The sequence below is a fragment of the Engystomops pustulosus genome, chromosome 2 (assembly GCF_040894005.1).
Source record: "Engystomops pustulosus chromosome 2, aEngPut4.maternal, whole genome shotgun sequence".
Taxonomy (NCBI): domain Eukaryota; kingdom Metazoa; phylum Chordata; class Amphibia; order Anura; family Leptodactylidae; genus Engystomops; species Engystomops pustulosus.
This window is the reverse complement of record NC_092412.1, coordinates 34,790,225-34,806,028: the sequence shown is the minus strand read 5'-3', so window position 1 is coordinate 34,806,028 and position 15,804 is coordinate 34,790,225. Positions and strand designations below refer to the sequence as shown.

Below are 15,804 nucleotides of genomic sequence, written 5' to 3'. Positions count from 1 at the left end.
CGTGTGATGTACCAATACAGGGTCTTCTGACATCATTGACCTTTATTTAGGATATTTTTCAATATGCACCAGTACATGATATAAACTCCCACCCTTCCTCTGCCAGGGGGCAGATATTTCAGGAGGCTTCGGCCCCTAATAAATCCAACGGCTGGCCTTGTGCGGCTTGACAGTTCTATGCCAGGCCCAGAATTGTGATATAAGGATAGTGTGAAGGCATGTCCAGCACGGGCCTCTTCATGAATCCTTGTTGTGAAGGTGGCATAACGGAGAAACTAATTGCAATTTCTGGCGGCAGACAAGAAAATGTAACTATTGTGAGGCTTGTTTGCCAGAAAACTGATGTACTCTCCCCATCTGAACATCAGCACATCCACTAGAGCAGGATTATTTGCTTTATGATCGGTCCGATTTGTAATGGCCATACGTGGTCAATGAATTCCACCTCCCATTATATAAGGATTACCCATGTGTGGAAAGTGAACCTGATCCAAAAACTGGCATATAGGCGGGTAAAGGGACATGGAAGACCCTTATTCCAAATAACAAAACATCAGGATTTTAAATTCATGGTATTTTCTGCTTCAGTTTTCTTGCTGCCGTTTCAGATGATGTTGGATGTTTGCTCTAGAAATATCTTGGATGAGGATGAATTGAAATGAGAATGTGCTACTCTCTTGTGACTTCCAGTAAATCCCAAGGAAAATCCATTTCTTGGCAACGCGCATTTACAATTCAATAGGATTTTAAAAAACGGCCGAGATGAATGAATCTCCGCACATTTGATTTATAAAGACGGTTTAATACGAGCAGAAGTAGAGTCTAAGAAAATGCATTAGACCTTGATATGGTACAAATGTTTTCTCTCCGGTCTACACCATAAATCATCCCCATCCCTTTTATTTGTGTGAACTGTCAGGCCCTGCAGTCTCCGTATACTGTACCCACCTGAGGGACTGAGCTACTGTATACAGTCACGGGTGAGCCGGGCTTATCTAATCAGCAGTGATCGGGAATGACACGTCTCCGGGAATTTAGAAGGATTTTCTCATTTTCTTCTTTAATCATTGTGTCATCTCTATGTAGAAATTTCTGTTCCGATTAATTTCTTATTAGAAAGTCAGAGCTCTACTTCTCTTGGGGGAAGGGAAAATCAAGCCAGACTCTGATGCCCTTGGGACACCCTACTGGTCTCAATCTGGACCGGCTATGGGGGACTCACAACCTTATTTCCAAATTGTTGCAACCTCGATTTCTCTTCGCTCATTTTACCCATATAATTCATTTAAATCTCGGCTGTTTTCAGACGGCGACGGATTTCACTGATTGACCACAATGGGGCAGATTTACTTACCTGGTCCCGTCGTGATCCCTCGGTGCGTTGTCCGACGTGGATTTGGGTCCGTTGTGATTCACTAAGATCGTGCGTCCAAGTTCCTTCCTGAGGTGCTGTTGCGCTGTGGTCCACCGGAGTTCACCTTCTTTTTCCTGGTGTATGTGAGTGCTTGATCTTACGACACAAAACCTTTTTTTAAATTCCGTGGTTTGTCCGAATCCGTTGGGTTGTCCCACGGCCACGCCCCCTGATTTCTGTCACGTGCAAGCCGGTGCAGATGCGCCAAAATCCGATCGCGTGCGCCAAAAAACCCGGGCCAATTTGGCACAAAATGGAAATATTTGGGATACCCGACAAAAGTGCTTCCGACGGACCCTTAGTAAATGAGCCCCAATGTCAAGGATGAGACTACGAACATCATAGTTATATATAATAAAAGGAGTCCCTTACCATGATTACAGTTTGCCACTGTTTTTCCTTGGGGAAAAAGTGTCTTATTGGGGGTTATTTATTTTTAGTCTGGACATACGTGGCAGTCTATTTTTGCTAAACTTGTTACATTTATCTTAGAGGGTGATATATCTGGCATTTATGTCTGTTGGTTTTTTGCAACTTTCTTCAAAAAACTTGCAGAAAAGGTCATTGATTCTTCTGTTACCCTCTTACTACCCTCTTCTGCTTCCTTTGCCAACACCTGCTCCGAACTGGAGTTTATTTACGCTCAAATTTGCGCCATCTTACACTGATTTGTGCCAAAACTGGGACTTTTTTATTGCATCTACATCTGGATTTTAAAGATATATCAGGCGTTACACTGAAAAATTCTTGCACGTTAGTGGAAAAGTTGCACATTTTGTCATAAATATAAGAAAAAAGAAGAGCGAAAAGCCTAAGGTCAATGAGCCCCATTGTATCATATATCACTTTGATGCTTGGAGTCTCATCTTTGGCACTGTGGTCGGTCCATGAAATTCCATGATTCATGAAATCAAGTGAATAAGCCCTGTTAGTACGGGCGGTTTCCTGCTTAAGGTCACCTGATTAAAGACGACCTCTAGTGACAGACGGACCCCTCTGCCCACTGTGACCTCTGGTGAAGCTCTCTGGATGTTACTATAGTCCCAGACTGCAATGATCAGCTGTAATCTGTCTGTAATTATTTTTTTTTTTAATAATCCTTGTTCCCATGACAACACAAAATTTTTAAAGGAAACCTACCATAAGGATTCTACTCTCAGAAGTAGATTTGATGGTAGATTCCTCCTTCTTGCCACTGCTCTAATCTGTAATTTAATAATCCTGGAACCTAATTAGTAAAAAACTTTATTTTAGTAATATGTAAATTAACTGCAGAGGCTACTGGGGCGTGTACTAGCCTGGCCGAGTACTGGGAGCTAAGGATACTCCACGCCCCAGTAGCCTCTGCAGTTAATTTACATATTTACTAAAATAACATTTTTAACAAGTTAGGATTAGGTTCCAGGATTATTAAATTACAGAGTAGGGCAGAGGCAGGCAGGGGGAATCTACCATCAGATCTACCTTTAATAGATTCTTCAAGGTTCCTCCTTTAAAATCCAATTGTCACAGTTGGACAAGCAGTTGGTCCAGTAAGTTTTGCATAAACTATCTTGCTCCTGTCACATGAGCAGTCCTAAGCTGGAGTAGACTTGACATTGGAGAGTCTAATATTTCAAAACTAACAGCACTGAAAATTATGGTGGCTAGAAAAAAAGTTCTGATTCGGTTGCCACCTATTACATCATTAGAGGGGACATTTCATGATCCTGCGTCAGTTTTATGGTATTATAATTGGGTGCTCCAACCGCCATCGCCATACACCTCATTTATTTTGAGGCACGCGTCTTGTGAATGATTCCTTTAAGGATATCTATTTATGGGATATCAAAATAAATGCTCCAATTGTCTATATTACATGGATCTTATCATTAGGGTTCAGTGACTAATATTAAAGTTTAACAGAGTAAGCATAAGACCCTAATAGGGTCTCCCATATACTTACCCTGTTAAAGTTTGGCGGAGCCGTGGGCCATGTGGCCCTTGGGTAGTATTACTTAGTACTTCTTGTGACATCACATATCCGGCTGGATATCCAGTGGAGGGAGGGAGTGGTGCAGACAGGAATGACTGCACAGCCCCCCCCCCCCCTTCTGCCGGCAATCCCGAATCCTGCTGCCCCGGGTTCACGTGACCTGTGGCTCCCGGCAAACTTTAAGTAGAACATGGTTACCCTGTTAAAATAAAGTATAAGTGGCTAATCCCTTTAATCTAAAGGGACAGAAGATAAAGGTACAGGACAGAGATCATGTAGAGCCCCCCAAGATTGGCAGTATAGGGAACCATTACTACTTACACTAGTCAGCTCGTACTGTAAGTCTTTTTATTCTGGAAGTCTCACAGAAATCAATGAAACAAATGACAAACTCGCCCACTGCTCAGTTGATATGTATAGGACTTGTATGATGGCTTACAGGACAAGACAATCCCAAAGGTCCGATTAGGAAGACTTTCATGAGTGGTTCCAGCAGTTGGACCCTCCCAACCCCTTGATCAGACATTTAACCTCTATATCCTGTGGATAGGGAATAATTGTCATTAATGTTAAAACCCTTTTAATATCCAATATGTGACCTTGCCTTTAGATTTGTCTCTGGGTATCTACTCATCTGTACTGACAGTGTTGTAGCGCACGTAGTACAGAAAATCCATCCATACTCTCCACAATGGTGATATTAAAGCAATAATCTGCTCCTATTGATTACCAGTCTATTCCTGCCATGTAATGGAAATTGATTGCTGTATCCAGGCTCTGAGATGACGGGAGCAGACAAGCACGTATGTCATGGCGGAGACTCGGTTAAACATAGGTATGAGCGGTGTCCAGGCTGCTCTTCGTGGTAAGCCATAATTATCTGTAAAGTCGAGTCTCCCAAGTTTGTATTCATGACCCGACACACCTTTCTTATTCAATTATTTCTTGTGTTTGTCCTAGTGTAATGATAGGTTGTCATGCCCAGACATTGTGCAGACATTAATCTCTGAGATGATGCCAGACATTAAGCGTTGTCACAGGCCGAAGGTTTGAGGTGTTGATACAATGGGGTCATATCCGGTGACTGCTTCAGCGAGACGTTCAGGTTACTTTGCTTGCAGACCCAGCAGCTGAATCCAAATTCCTCTGGAGTTACATTTGATTTCCACTCTTTGTATTCCATATACATGGGGCTCATAGCTTTATAGGAAAAGGTAAATATCACTTAACGGGGACAGATCATCGGTTATTATTTGGTGTTTTTTATATTTATGTAGATTTTTACATATCAACATCATAAACTCTTTTGTGGCAGTTTCTGTAGGATTAATCTGGTAGATAGACTTCTATAAAATGCTAGGGAAAATATAGGGTGGGGAACCTATTGGAGATTAAGGCCTAATAGCCATTAAGGCCTTATAGCCATATGTGGAGACTTATAGCCATATGTGGAGACTTATAGCCATTGAGGATCCAATAATTGTGGATTGAGGATTGTGGGAAAATATGCAAATAGGTTTTCCAGGATAGGATAAGGAAAACCACGCCTCTTTTAGTAATTTTGTAAGGCAGCTCCCTTGACATCAAGCATGACCTTCAGGAAGCCTTATGACATGATGCAGGATTAAAACCAAACCAGTATATCTATTCTAGAAGGAACAGATTCCCAAATGTAGACAGTGCTGTTTCTCCCTGGTTGGGTCTCTTCAGTACAGTGCAGGGAACTGGTTTGGTTGAGTGAGATGCTTTTGACTAGGGTTGGGAAGAAAGAGTTCTCCTTATGGAGACTTTGCCAATTAAGGCCACCATGTAGGTGTGTGGAGACTTATAGCCTTTGACGCTCCACTGAGGGACTCTGGGAAAATATTAACATAAGTTTTCCAGGATGGGATTAGGAAAACCATGGCCATTTTAGCTACATTGTAAGGAGGCTCCATTGACATCAAGCATGACTTATTATAAATGATGCAGGATTAAAACCAAACCAGTATATCTATTCCAGATGGAATAGGTTCACAACTATAGACAGCGCTGTTTCGACCTGGTTACATCTCTTCAGTACAGCGTAGGGAACTGGTTTGGCCGGGTGAGAGGCTTTGACTAGGGTTGGGGAGTAAGAGTTCTCCTTACAGAGACGCCTTGTAGGCGTTTAAGGCAAAACATATTCAGTTTTCATTCACTTGTCAGCTTTGCTGCATAGACTGCAGAGTCATCTGTTGAATGTTAGAAGAAAGAGAATGCAATGATTCATCACTTCTAGTAATCTATGTATGGTAGAATAGCAATATTCTAAATTCCGATAAGGCTCTATATGTAGATATGTCTCAACCTCCTGCTAAAGTTCCTCCTATTCAGCAGAGCTCTAATATGTAAACAAAGAATTACAGAGAGTCTGCACACAGTACAAAAGTAAGTAGCAGGACTGCTGAAAGACTTGATGCACATACAGGGATTATCCAAAAGACAGTAAAAGCCGATAGGAAACATATGTAAAAGAGTAGCCAACCCCTTTAATTCCTTTTATTCCTGGAAATACACTTTATTACATTTTAGTCAATAGAGTTAAACTAACTCTAATTTAACAGAAAAATAAAATATTTGTCTCTCTGACGCTCAAGTGAAAAATTGGGATAGGGGATAACTTGTTGATTGGTGGGGACCCCATGGATCACAAGAATGGGAGTCCATTGTACTCCAAATGAACAGGGCATCTGGTCATACATGTTCCATAGACAGTGAATGGAGAGCAATGTGCATCTCCAACCACCCACTCTATTCCATTGAGATACAATGTGGGTACCCTGATCTCATGATCTGTGGGGTTTCACCACTGGGACCTCCACCAATCAGCAAAATATTCCCTATCCTTATTGACTGGACAACCCCTTTTAAGGATGGTACCCTTAAAGGGGTTGTCTGAGAGTTTTCTTTAAATTCTGCCGGCGGGCTAGGGAGGGATTTTTTAAAAAAAACAAAGCTGTACTCACCTCTGCTATCGCTCCCGGTGTCCTTCTCTGCCTTCTCACCAGGGCCATGCCCCTGTTTGTTTACAATTTCTGATCTTTTTCTTTTGTTAAAAACAACAAATTTCAAAAGTTTGAAGTTTACTCCATAAAGTAATTATTTGAAGATTAATCAAAAATTCTCAAAATGTGACTCTGGGATCTGACAGTATGGATATTTTTAGTGGAGCCTATCCCATTATTTGGGGGGGTGACATTCTTTCTTCTCATCGGGTTCCCACCACACTATAATGAGATTCTGTCGGCACAATGGCCATGCTTTCTCTTTCATCCTTGACACCGCTGCCGGTGCCGTCCATCTCTGATGGCGCCGGTATCTCTAGCCGGCATCTCGCTAACATTGTGTTGTGTTTATTATTGCGGCCTTCAGCTTTTTATAGGGAGAATGTTTGTCTAATTTATTCTTTTTATAGCGCGGATGAAAAACATTCTGTTTCATCTTTAAGATTCTGCTGTATGTTATTAGCATTTTCTTCTCTACAGAACCAAGTGGTTTATGCTTTAGCCTTCAAAGTAATGTGGCTCATATAATAAAAATAATGAATGTAATCTTCAGCGCATCTAAACTACAAGATGGAGTCACGCTGCCAGTAGCCTTGGCTGGCAATCTACCTTTGTGTGCATATTAAACCTGTGCAGATTCATGCGTTTCCAAGTATACATCCGAAAACTATAACTAGTGGATCAGTTAGAGACTGAACATTAATATCAATAATACATCTCACATATCGGGGGTCACAAGCAAAGTTACGTCTATGGGAGGCCACCTAATGACCTGCTCTGCTATAGCTTTGAACTGTATTGACCTCTCATAGATGCCAAGCAATTGCAAGGGTTGCTTAAAGGGGTTGGCCACTTTACCTCATGTTTTTGGAATCTGTGTGTAAGTGTTGGGGGCAGGATATTAGGTAATTACCAATATACATCTATTAATAGTTCTGCTCTGCTTTCTTGATATGTAAAGTGAAGCCTCCTGTCTTTTACCTCATCAGCCGGTCATTCCTGTCCATAAAATGGCCACAGATGGAGGGTCATGTGATCTGAAAATAATATTAAAGGGAACCTGTCACCCGGATCCCTTCTTTATCCCCCCCATGTCCCCATAGGGACTTGTATGCCCATTCCCAAACTGGTTTTATATATTCTTTGCCTTTTTTAATTGTAAAGATAAATTATATCAAAGAAAAACCTGTGTCTCCTGACGTCCCAAGTTCTAGGAGTTTGTGTACTGAGGAGTGTTCCCCCACCCTTGGGAAACCGCTCCCTCATTAACTAGTTAAAAAAAAGCAGTCCCATCTTACTCCCACCAGTTTCCGCTATGATCTGCGCATGTACCTAGCAACACAGAGCGGATTGCAGTACATGCGCAGATCAAAGCGGAGAGCAGCTGACCAGTCCACTTATTCTGCACACAAGAACAAGCTGGCCAAGCAGGCACCAGAATTGCCTGCCCCGGTTGGCAAGCTGTGGAACGAAGGGTCGGGCTGGTTGCTATCACGTATAGAGGAGGAAGGAGGCAGATGGGAGGGTTATTTTTTTAAACCTCCTAATGGCGGAACAGTTTCCCATAAAACCGCTCCTCAGTACACAAACTCCTCGAACTTGGGACATCAAGAGACACAGGTATTCTTTGATAGAAGTTATCTTCACTACTGAAAAAGGCAAAGTATTTATAGAAACGGTTTGGGAATGGACATACAAGTGCCAAGGGGGACATGGGGGGAGGATAAAAAAGGAGTCCTAGTGACAGGTTCCCTTTAAGGTCCTGGAAGGTCGATTGTTCATGATCATATATAGATCACATGACCCTCCACCTGCGGCCATTTTATGGACAGGAATGTCTGGCTGAGATACAAGATAGGTTCTATAGGTTTGTTCTTAAGTTGAATTTGTATGTAAGTCGAAACTATTTATTTTATAATTGTAGATCCAGACAAAATTTTTCTTTTTCCCGAGTGACAATTGAAGTTTTCGCTGTAATGGGACCAAGGATTATCAATAAAGCTTAATTACAGACACCTTACAGCTGATCATTACAGTCTGGGACTAAAGTAAAGAGAGCTTCACCAGAGGTCAAGGTCACAGGGGCAGAGGGGTCCATCTTTAACGTCTGTAAGTCGGGTGTCCTTAAGTAGGAGTCCGCCTATATATTGTAATTACCTAATACCCCCCCCCCCACACACACACACAAATACATGCATTACAAAAAACATGAGGTAAAGTGGCCAACCCCTTTTATGAGTACATTCCCCTCTAATTCTTATAAATTGAATAGCTTCAGAAATAAGTAGTAGAAGGTCTTGGCTTAGAAAAACAACAGTAAATTTTTAATATTCAATTTTGTATGTGGAACTTAGGACAATGGAGGTCTTTACTAGGCTCTCTGCCTATAAAATGGCAATAAATTCCATTACAATTCTTTTTCTTGTACATGAATTGTAATTAATTATCACTTTTACGATTTATGAGCCTAACTGATTTTTTTTTACTTATTTCAGGTCATGGAAATAAAAGGACAAATGATCCACGTCGCTGAATCCAGTTCCATCCTCTTTTTGGGTTCTCCTCGAGTTGACAAACTGGATGAACTCATGGGACGAGGTCTGCATCTTTCCGATATCCCAATCCATGATGCCACCCGTGATGTCATCCTGGTTGGTGAACAGGCCAAAGCTCAAGACGGTCTTAAAAAACGTATGGATAAATTGAAAGCTACTTTGGAAAAAACTCATCAAGCCCTGGAGGAAGAGAAGAAGAAAACGGTGGATCTTCTCTATTCCATATTTCCAGGAGATGTGGCTCAGCAGCTTTGGGAAGGCAAGACGGTGGAGGCTCGAAAGTTTGATGATGTCACAATGCTCTTTTCAGACATTGTTGGGTTCACAGCTGTCTGTGCTCAGTGTACTCCAATGCAAGTCATTAGTATGTTGAATGAACTCTACACTAGATTTGATTATCAATGTGGATTTCTGGATATCTATAAGGTAAGAATTTTTTTTCCGTTGGGTTCTTTTGGTGGAAATAAAGACAAGTAGTAGACCAAGTGGTAGACCAAGAGGACTTGTTCAACTGTCCCTTACTTGGGTTGAAAACCCCAAAACAACTGGTGCTTTTGGGATATATGGACCATCAGATTACCCCCTGTATACACTTTAAAGGGAACCTGTCAAAAGGATTTAGGCCCACAAGTTTTCACGAACCTGTTATGTAGGACAGTAACATGATCACAATGATGTCCTTCTGTATTCTAGGAGACAAAGCGTTAAACATTTTAAGATCTTTGAACACTGTATACAGATAACCTCAGGTGGAGAACAGTAATGCTTGCATGTCCCCACCTGGATTAACTCATGTTCCGTAGGACAGTACATCATCATAGGATACCTTCACCAGCTGACCCAAGAGTTGTGATAGTGTACCTGAAAAATGAAGCATCAATAAAGCAAAGAGAAAGCTAAATCTCCAAGAATATAAAGAAACATTACTGTGACCCTAACACTATCCTCAAAAGAGGTTCCCTTTAATAAAATGTTGGTGGTATCATAATATCATAGTTTATACGGTTGAAAAAAAGACACTTGTCCATCAAGTTCAAACATAACCATCAATGTAATTTAGGTGTAAAAAGGCATCTAGACCCTTCTTGAAGCTCTCTGCTGTCCCTGCTGTGACCAGCGCCTGAGGCAGGCTATTCCACAGATTGACAGTTCTCATAGTAATAAAAGCCCTGTCGCCTCTGGTGATTAAACCTTGATTTCTCCAAATGGAGACAGTGCCCCCTCCTGGAAGAAAAGCTTTACATAACTCTTGGGCTCCAAGTTGTAGCAGAAGACAAGAGTCAATCAAAATGTTGCTGATCTCCTTCACCTCAAGAACAAAGGACCACTTGGGTCAAATAGTTTAAGACAAGGGGTGTGTGTCTTTTGTCAACCAGTATCTTACGAACTGAGCTGAAATAATAACATATTAAATATGTGAGAATTATATGAAATATATATTACCCAAATTATATTAATCTCAATCTTGAGGAAGTATTTGAAGGTCTCACAAGATTTTTAGGCTTTATTATCTCATCGAGAACAAGATTATGTCTATGTCAGTGGTTCAGGACCGTGAGAAACCCATCTTATTATACCGACCCGATTGTCTTCTATGACTTGAAAGCCGGATCTTGATAAGATTGTGGGTGGTTTATTTCTCAGCTTTTCAAAAGGATCTCGGTGCAGGAAATGAACATGGGTTAATGGGTTTAGTAACTGTCTCGATGAGAAAAGGAGGTCATTACTGAAATATTCAGATAGAAACGATAAAAATTGAAAGCCCTCAATTGTTGATGGCTTTTAATGATTTACTGAAAAAATGATGACAAGGGCTCTTCATCAGGCAAGGTCTAACAGAAAATCGAGAGTTACACATTTTTTCACAAAAGGTCAAAGACATTTTCAGACCTTTTGTGTTTCAATATTCAACTCTTCCGATATTGTGTTAAACAAGGCCTGATGAAGAGCACTACATAGTCTCACATGCATCGGTCATCCTCTCTGAGGTTGTCAAGTATTGAAGAGTTTAAACATTTCACATTTCAGTGCTCTGACATTAACCCCTTACCGCACCATGACATTGTATTTAGCGCACCATGACTTTTCCCAACATCATGGAGATAGCACGGGTTCTGAAACATAGTCTGAGAGATCCATGCTGTAGGCCAGCTGTATGTGACAGCCAAGCTTCTGCACAAACAGCAGCACCTAAAGGAGTCACCCACCTCTTCACACAGCGATCGGCACCCCCACGCTGGGCTACGGGGGTGCTAACCATCTCCATGGCAACCCTTGGGTCCAATGAAGGACCCCAGGGCTGCCTTGTCTTACTGCCTTCTGGGTTCATAATAATAATTAATAATAATTTGTTCAAATAATAATTTAAAGAGGGACAAAAAAAAATGTAATATACAATAAAAGTCCCCTAAATGTCCCATATAGTTTTAAACTCCCAAACACAATAAAAAAAATGTAAATCACCACACAAACAACATATATTGCCACATCCGTAACAACCCATACAACGCATAAAATCATCACTAAAACACAAATTATGATTTTTGTGCATCCAACCAAACAAAAAACACTGTAAAAAGTGATCAAAAAGTTACATTTACCCCTGCATGACGCCGATAAAAAGTACAACTGGTCCCACAAAAAAAACAGCCCTACAACAGCTCATCAACAAAATGATAAACGCATTACACTGCTTAGTAGATGGCAATGGAAAAAACAAGGGATTTTTCTCTCAAAATGATTTTTTATTCTGTAATCAAACATAAAAAAGCTATATAAATGGCATATAACCTTAACCGTACTGACCCATAGAACATAAGTAACGTGTTAGCTATGCTAAAAAAGGTTAAAATCAATTACAGAATGTTTTTTTTTGCATCCCTCCTCCCCCAAAATAGCTAAAATATGTTAAACAATGGGGTATTGTGTACCCAAATATTGTGTTACTGCATTCCTTGTGGGGGTCTAGTTTTTAAAATCGGTCTACTCTTTGGAGGTTTTTACTGTCCTTATATCTTAGGGGCTCAGCAAATGAGATCTGTTCCAGGAAAATCTGCCCTCCTAAAGCCAATAAATGCTCCTTCTCTTCCGATCCGCACTGTAAAAACGTAATAAATTCTCTACGTGGTGTAGTTTCCAGAATAGGTTAATTTGTTTGGGTGGTTCAAGCTCAATGGTTACCGTACTTCCATTCTGTGCTCAGTAAGTAACTGCACAGCAGTATTTGAGAAGTGTTTACTCATTTTATCCTGCATGAACGTCTACATTTTGGGACTAAATAATAATTTTATTGTCAAAATTTAAAAATTCCAAATTCCAACCTCCATTTTGTTTTAATTCTTGTGAGATGCTTAAATGAAACCTACCACTTTGGATAGGGCTTATAAGCAGCACGTGCCGTGCACCAGCTCAGGGTGAGCTGATGTCGGCGCTTATCTTCGTTATGTTTTTAAACTGTTTTAAAGCGTTTTAAGGGACAGTTTAACACCGAGGACCGCGCTCGGCGCACCATGCGCGCAACCGTGTGTGCGCCTGAATAGGAAGTGGTCGCGCGCATGGTGCACCGAGAGCGGACCTCGGTGCGGGGAAGCTAGATCGCACATAAACATTAATAAAATGTTAAAACGCTTTAAAACAGTTTAAAAACATACTGAAGATAAGCGCCGGCATCAGCTCACCCTGAGCTGATGCACGGCTTGTGCTGCTTATAAGCCCTATCCGAAGTGGTAGGTTTCCTTTAAAGGGTTCACAAGCTGTTCAAAACTAGGGCAGCCCAGAACAAGGGCTGTTCTGAATAGTTTGATGGCTGCAGTTTTAAAAATGAAGCGATTTGTTGGGAGTTTCTAATAAACAGAAATCTGAAAACCCTAATGAAGATAAGAATTTACTAAAATTTACTTAAAAATTTGGAAAATTGCTGTTTGAACTCTAAACCTCCTAACGTCCTAATAAAATAAAATAACATATAAAAAAATTAAGCATAAAATTAAGGATTAGACCAACTGTATGAAGAGCACGTTTAGAATAATTGTGTAAAAAAGTGCAAAAAATGTCAACTACAAGTGAAGTACAACATGTCATGAAAAAACAGACTGGAAATAAACTCTCTAAGGCTGCAATCACATGAATGTATGGGGAACGTATATTCGGCCGACGTATATACCACGTATACACGTCCCCCATACACCGCAATGGGCGCACGGCGCAGTACGAGAGTGGTACGGTGCCGCACACGTGCGGCACTGTACTGTTCCGTAGCCCGTAGAAAGATAGGACATGTTCTACCTTTTGGCGGAATACGGCGTCGTGCTCTGTGTATTTCTATGGAGAAGGGCGGGGGTAAGCAGCACTCACCCCCTCTTCCTCTCCTGGGTGCTACGGTAGGGTGGGCACACGTGCGTGTGAATTTAGCCTTAGATAAAGTGTTCCAAAGTTGTAACTGCATGTTGTGACACAGGCAGACTTGAAAAATTGGGTTGTGTCCTAAATGTGACAATATGCTTATTCCTTGAGGGAATTTTTCAATGAAACAAGTTGGGCCTTTTGCACATGCAAGGGCCTAACTTGCTGATCGGTGGGGGCCTCAGTGATCTCCTTTATGTTGGTGGAAAGTAAGCAGTGGATCAGCATCATCAGCAGTGCTGAAACTTTATAGAGAATATTGGGGCTTATTTACTTACCTGGTTCATTCACGATCCCGCAGCGAGATGTCCGACCTTGATTGGGAGCTTGCCCGGGATTCACTAAGGTCGTGCGCCCGATAACCACTAGGTGTCGCTGCGCCGAGGTCTGCCGGAGTTCACCATCCTGGTGCATGTAAGTGCGTGTCAAGCGACACATTTAAAAAAAAAAATACTGCAGTTTTTCAGAATCCATTGGGTTTTCCGACGCCCACAGCCCCCGATTTCCGTCGCATGAAACCCGGCGCCGATGCGACACAATCTGATTGCGTGCGCCAATAACCCAGGGCAAAACGGAGCAAACCGGTAATTTTTGGGAAACCCGACGAAAATGAGCGATTCGGTCGCTTAGTAAATGAGCCCCATTGTATGGGAAGCACAATTGTGTGGAAAGTTAAGTAGCCCCTTAACTATCAGAATCTTTTTCAGGTCAACATGAAAAAACATCACCAAACACTAAACACAACATTGTCCAAGCACTTGTAACAAACACATATACTATTGATAATCACTAAAGAAGAGATCATCCACCATCATATATCCAGAGCCTGGATAAAAGGAACCTGTTGTGAAGATTAAGGCCCAAAGCCATCACCAACCTGCTACACGGGACAGGGACATGATCACAATGATGTCCTTCTTTGTTGTAGGAGATTCAGCATTATGAAGAAGAAGCACTTTGAACATAGCATATTCAGTAGAGTCACCCTGCCCTGACCCCTGGTTAAACTAATGTCCCATAGGACAAGTAGAATATGATAATCGACCTTCATACTCTGCCTCCAGAATTGGGATGTAGAACCTTCATAAATCCAGGAGGACATATTGTAGCATGACTCTTCTCTCGAGAATACCCTGAAACTTCTAGAATCGAAACACTTCTAAAGATGCTATCACTGTCTTGCATAACCTGCTAGTGATGGTTTATGGGCCTCAATCCTCATGATAGGTTCTCTTCAAAAGCCAGAACCTCCAATTAACCAGAATTTCAGAATTTCTCTAGGTGTTTTTAATTGAAAGAAGCAATTTCATTTGTAAATTGTCCTCATATTTTTTTATCAAAACGTTGTAAGCAGGAGGTGTCTTCTGAATTACTTCCCTATGATTTTCCTCTAATGGAAACTGTATCCCGGAGAATAGGGATAAAAGTCCATGGTATGTGATGTAGAGCGCCGCCATGTTACGTGCCGCAGCTTCTCCCTCCCCCCAGTTACTTTCTGTAGTCATGTGGGAATCAGACACAATTTGGCATCTTTGATCCAGCATTCCACATCCTCTCCTGATAAGCTGAATTCCCATGTTTAGTTAGAAGGATTTCCCTCTCGGGAGCACAAGTATTACAGTTCCCATGATTCTCACATTGAGATCAAATATTTTCCCTTCTGAAAAGAGCCATAAATTAGAGACCAACATTAACCCATTAACTACATAAAAAGAGAATAAAAATTTGGATTTATACACACATGTATATGTACATGCTGGGGGAAGAGGAGACCACAATGTCCATAGCTGCACAATATGTTACTGTCCGCCATACAGACTAGTGATATACACTAAACTCGGACATATATGATACCATGGACTATAACAACCCCCACACCCCATATCCGCTTCATCCTGTTCCCCATCACCCTGAACTATCTACGCATCCTCATTAATTAACCTATCGATCCATCTATCTATCTATCTATCTATCTATCTATCTATCTATCTATCTATCTTCTCATCTATTTATCTCATATCAATCTCTCATATCTATCTGTCTATATATAATCAATCTTGTATCTGTATATTTCATATCTATTTTATCAATTCAATTCATAGAAGTTTTACAGCCAGGACCAGATACAAATCTGCATTGCCAAAGCATTTAGAGAATATGGGATTGTGGGACACGAGGTGAGGGATGGTGGTCATGGGAAGAAAGGGGTTATAGAAGTCTAATACAAGTCACATGTCTCTATGGCAGGCAGTCACGTATTGTACAGCTATGGCCATTGGCCATATCTCTCATCATCTATCTATGTCTTTATGCTCCAGGAGCTGTAAGTCATGTGACCTACCAGCAGCAGGACTTCCTGTGATGTCCTGTGTCCTGCTGGCTTACCTTGGATGACGGGGGGCATGCAATAATTACTGCCTGCATGCTCCGTTC

General features: G+C 41.3%; 1 protein-coding gene and 1 long non-coding RNA gene across 2 annotated transcripts in view; one reads left to right on the top strand and one right to left on the bottom strand.

Moving 5' to 3' along the window:
- LOC140117462 (uncharacterized) overlaps positions 1-15,804 on the bottom strand; it is a 216,306-nt gene that overhangs the window by 74,695 nt on the left and 125,807 nt on the right. The window lies entirely within an intron of this gene.
- Positions 1-15,804, top strand: part of GUCY1A2 (guanylate cyclase 1 soluble subunit alpha 2) — a 117,237-nt gene that overhangs the window by 55,634 nt on the left and 45,799 nt on the right. Inside the window, exon 5 of the mRNA XM_072134224.1 lies at positions 8,911-9,396. Coding sequence (XP_071990325.1) covers positions 8,911-9,396 — 486 coding nt within the window. The remainder of the gene's footprint in view (positions 1-8,910; positions 9,397-15,804) is intronic.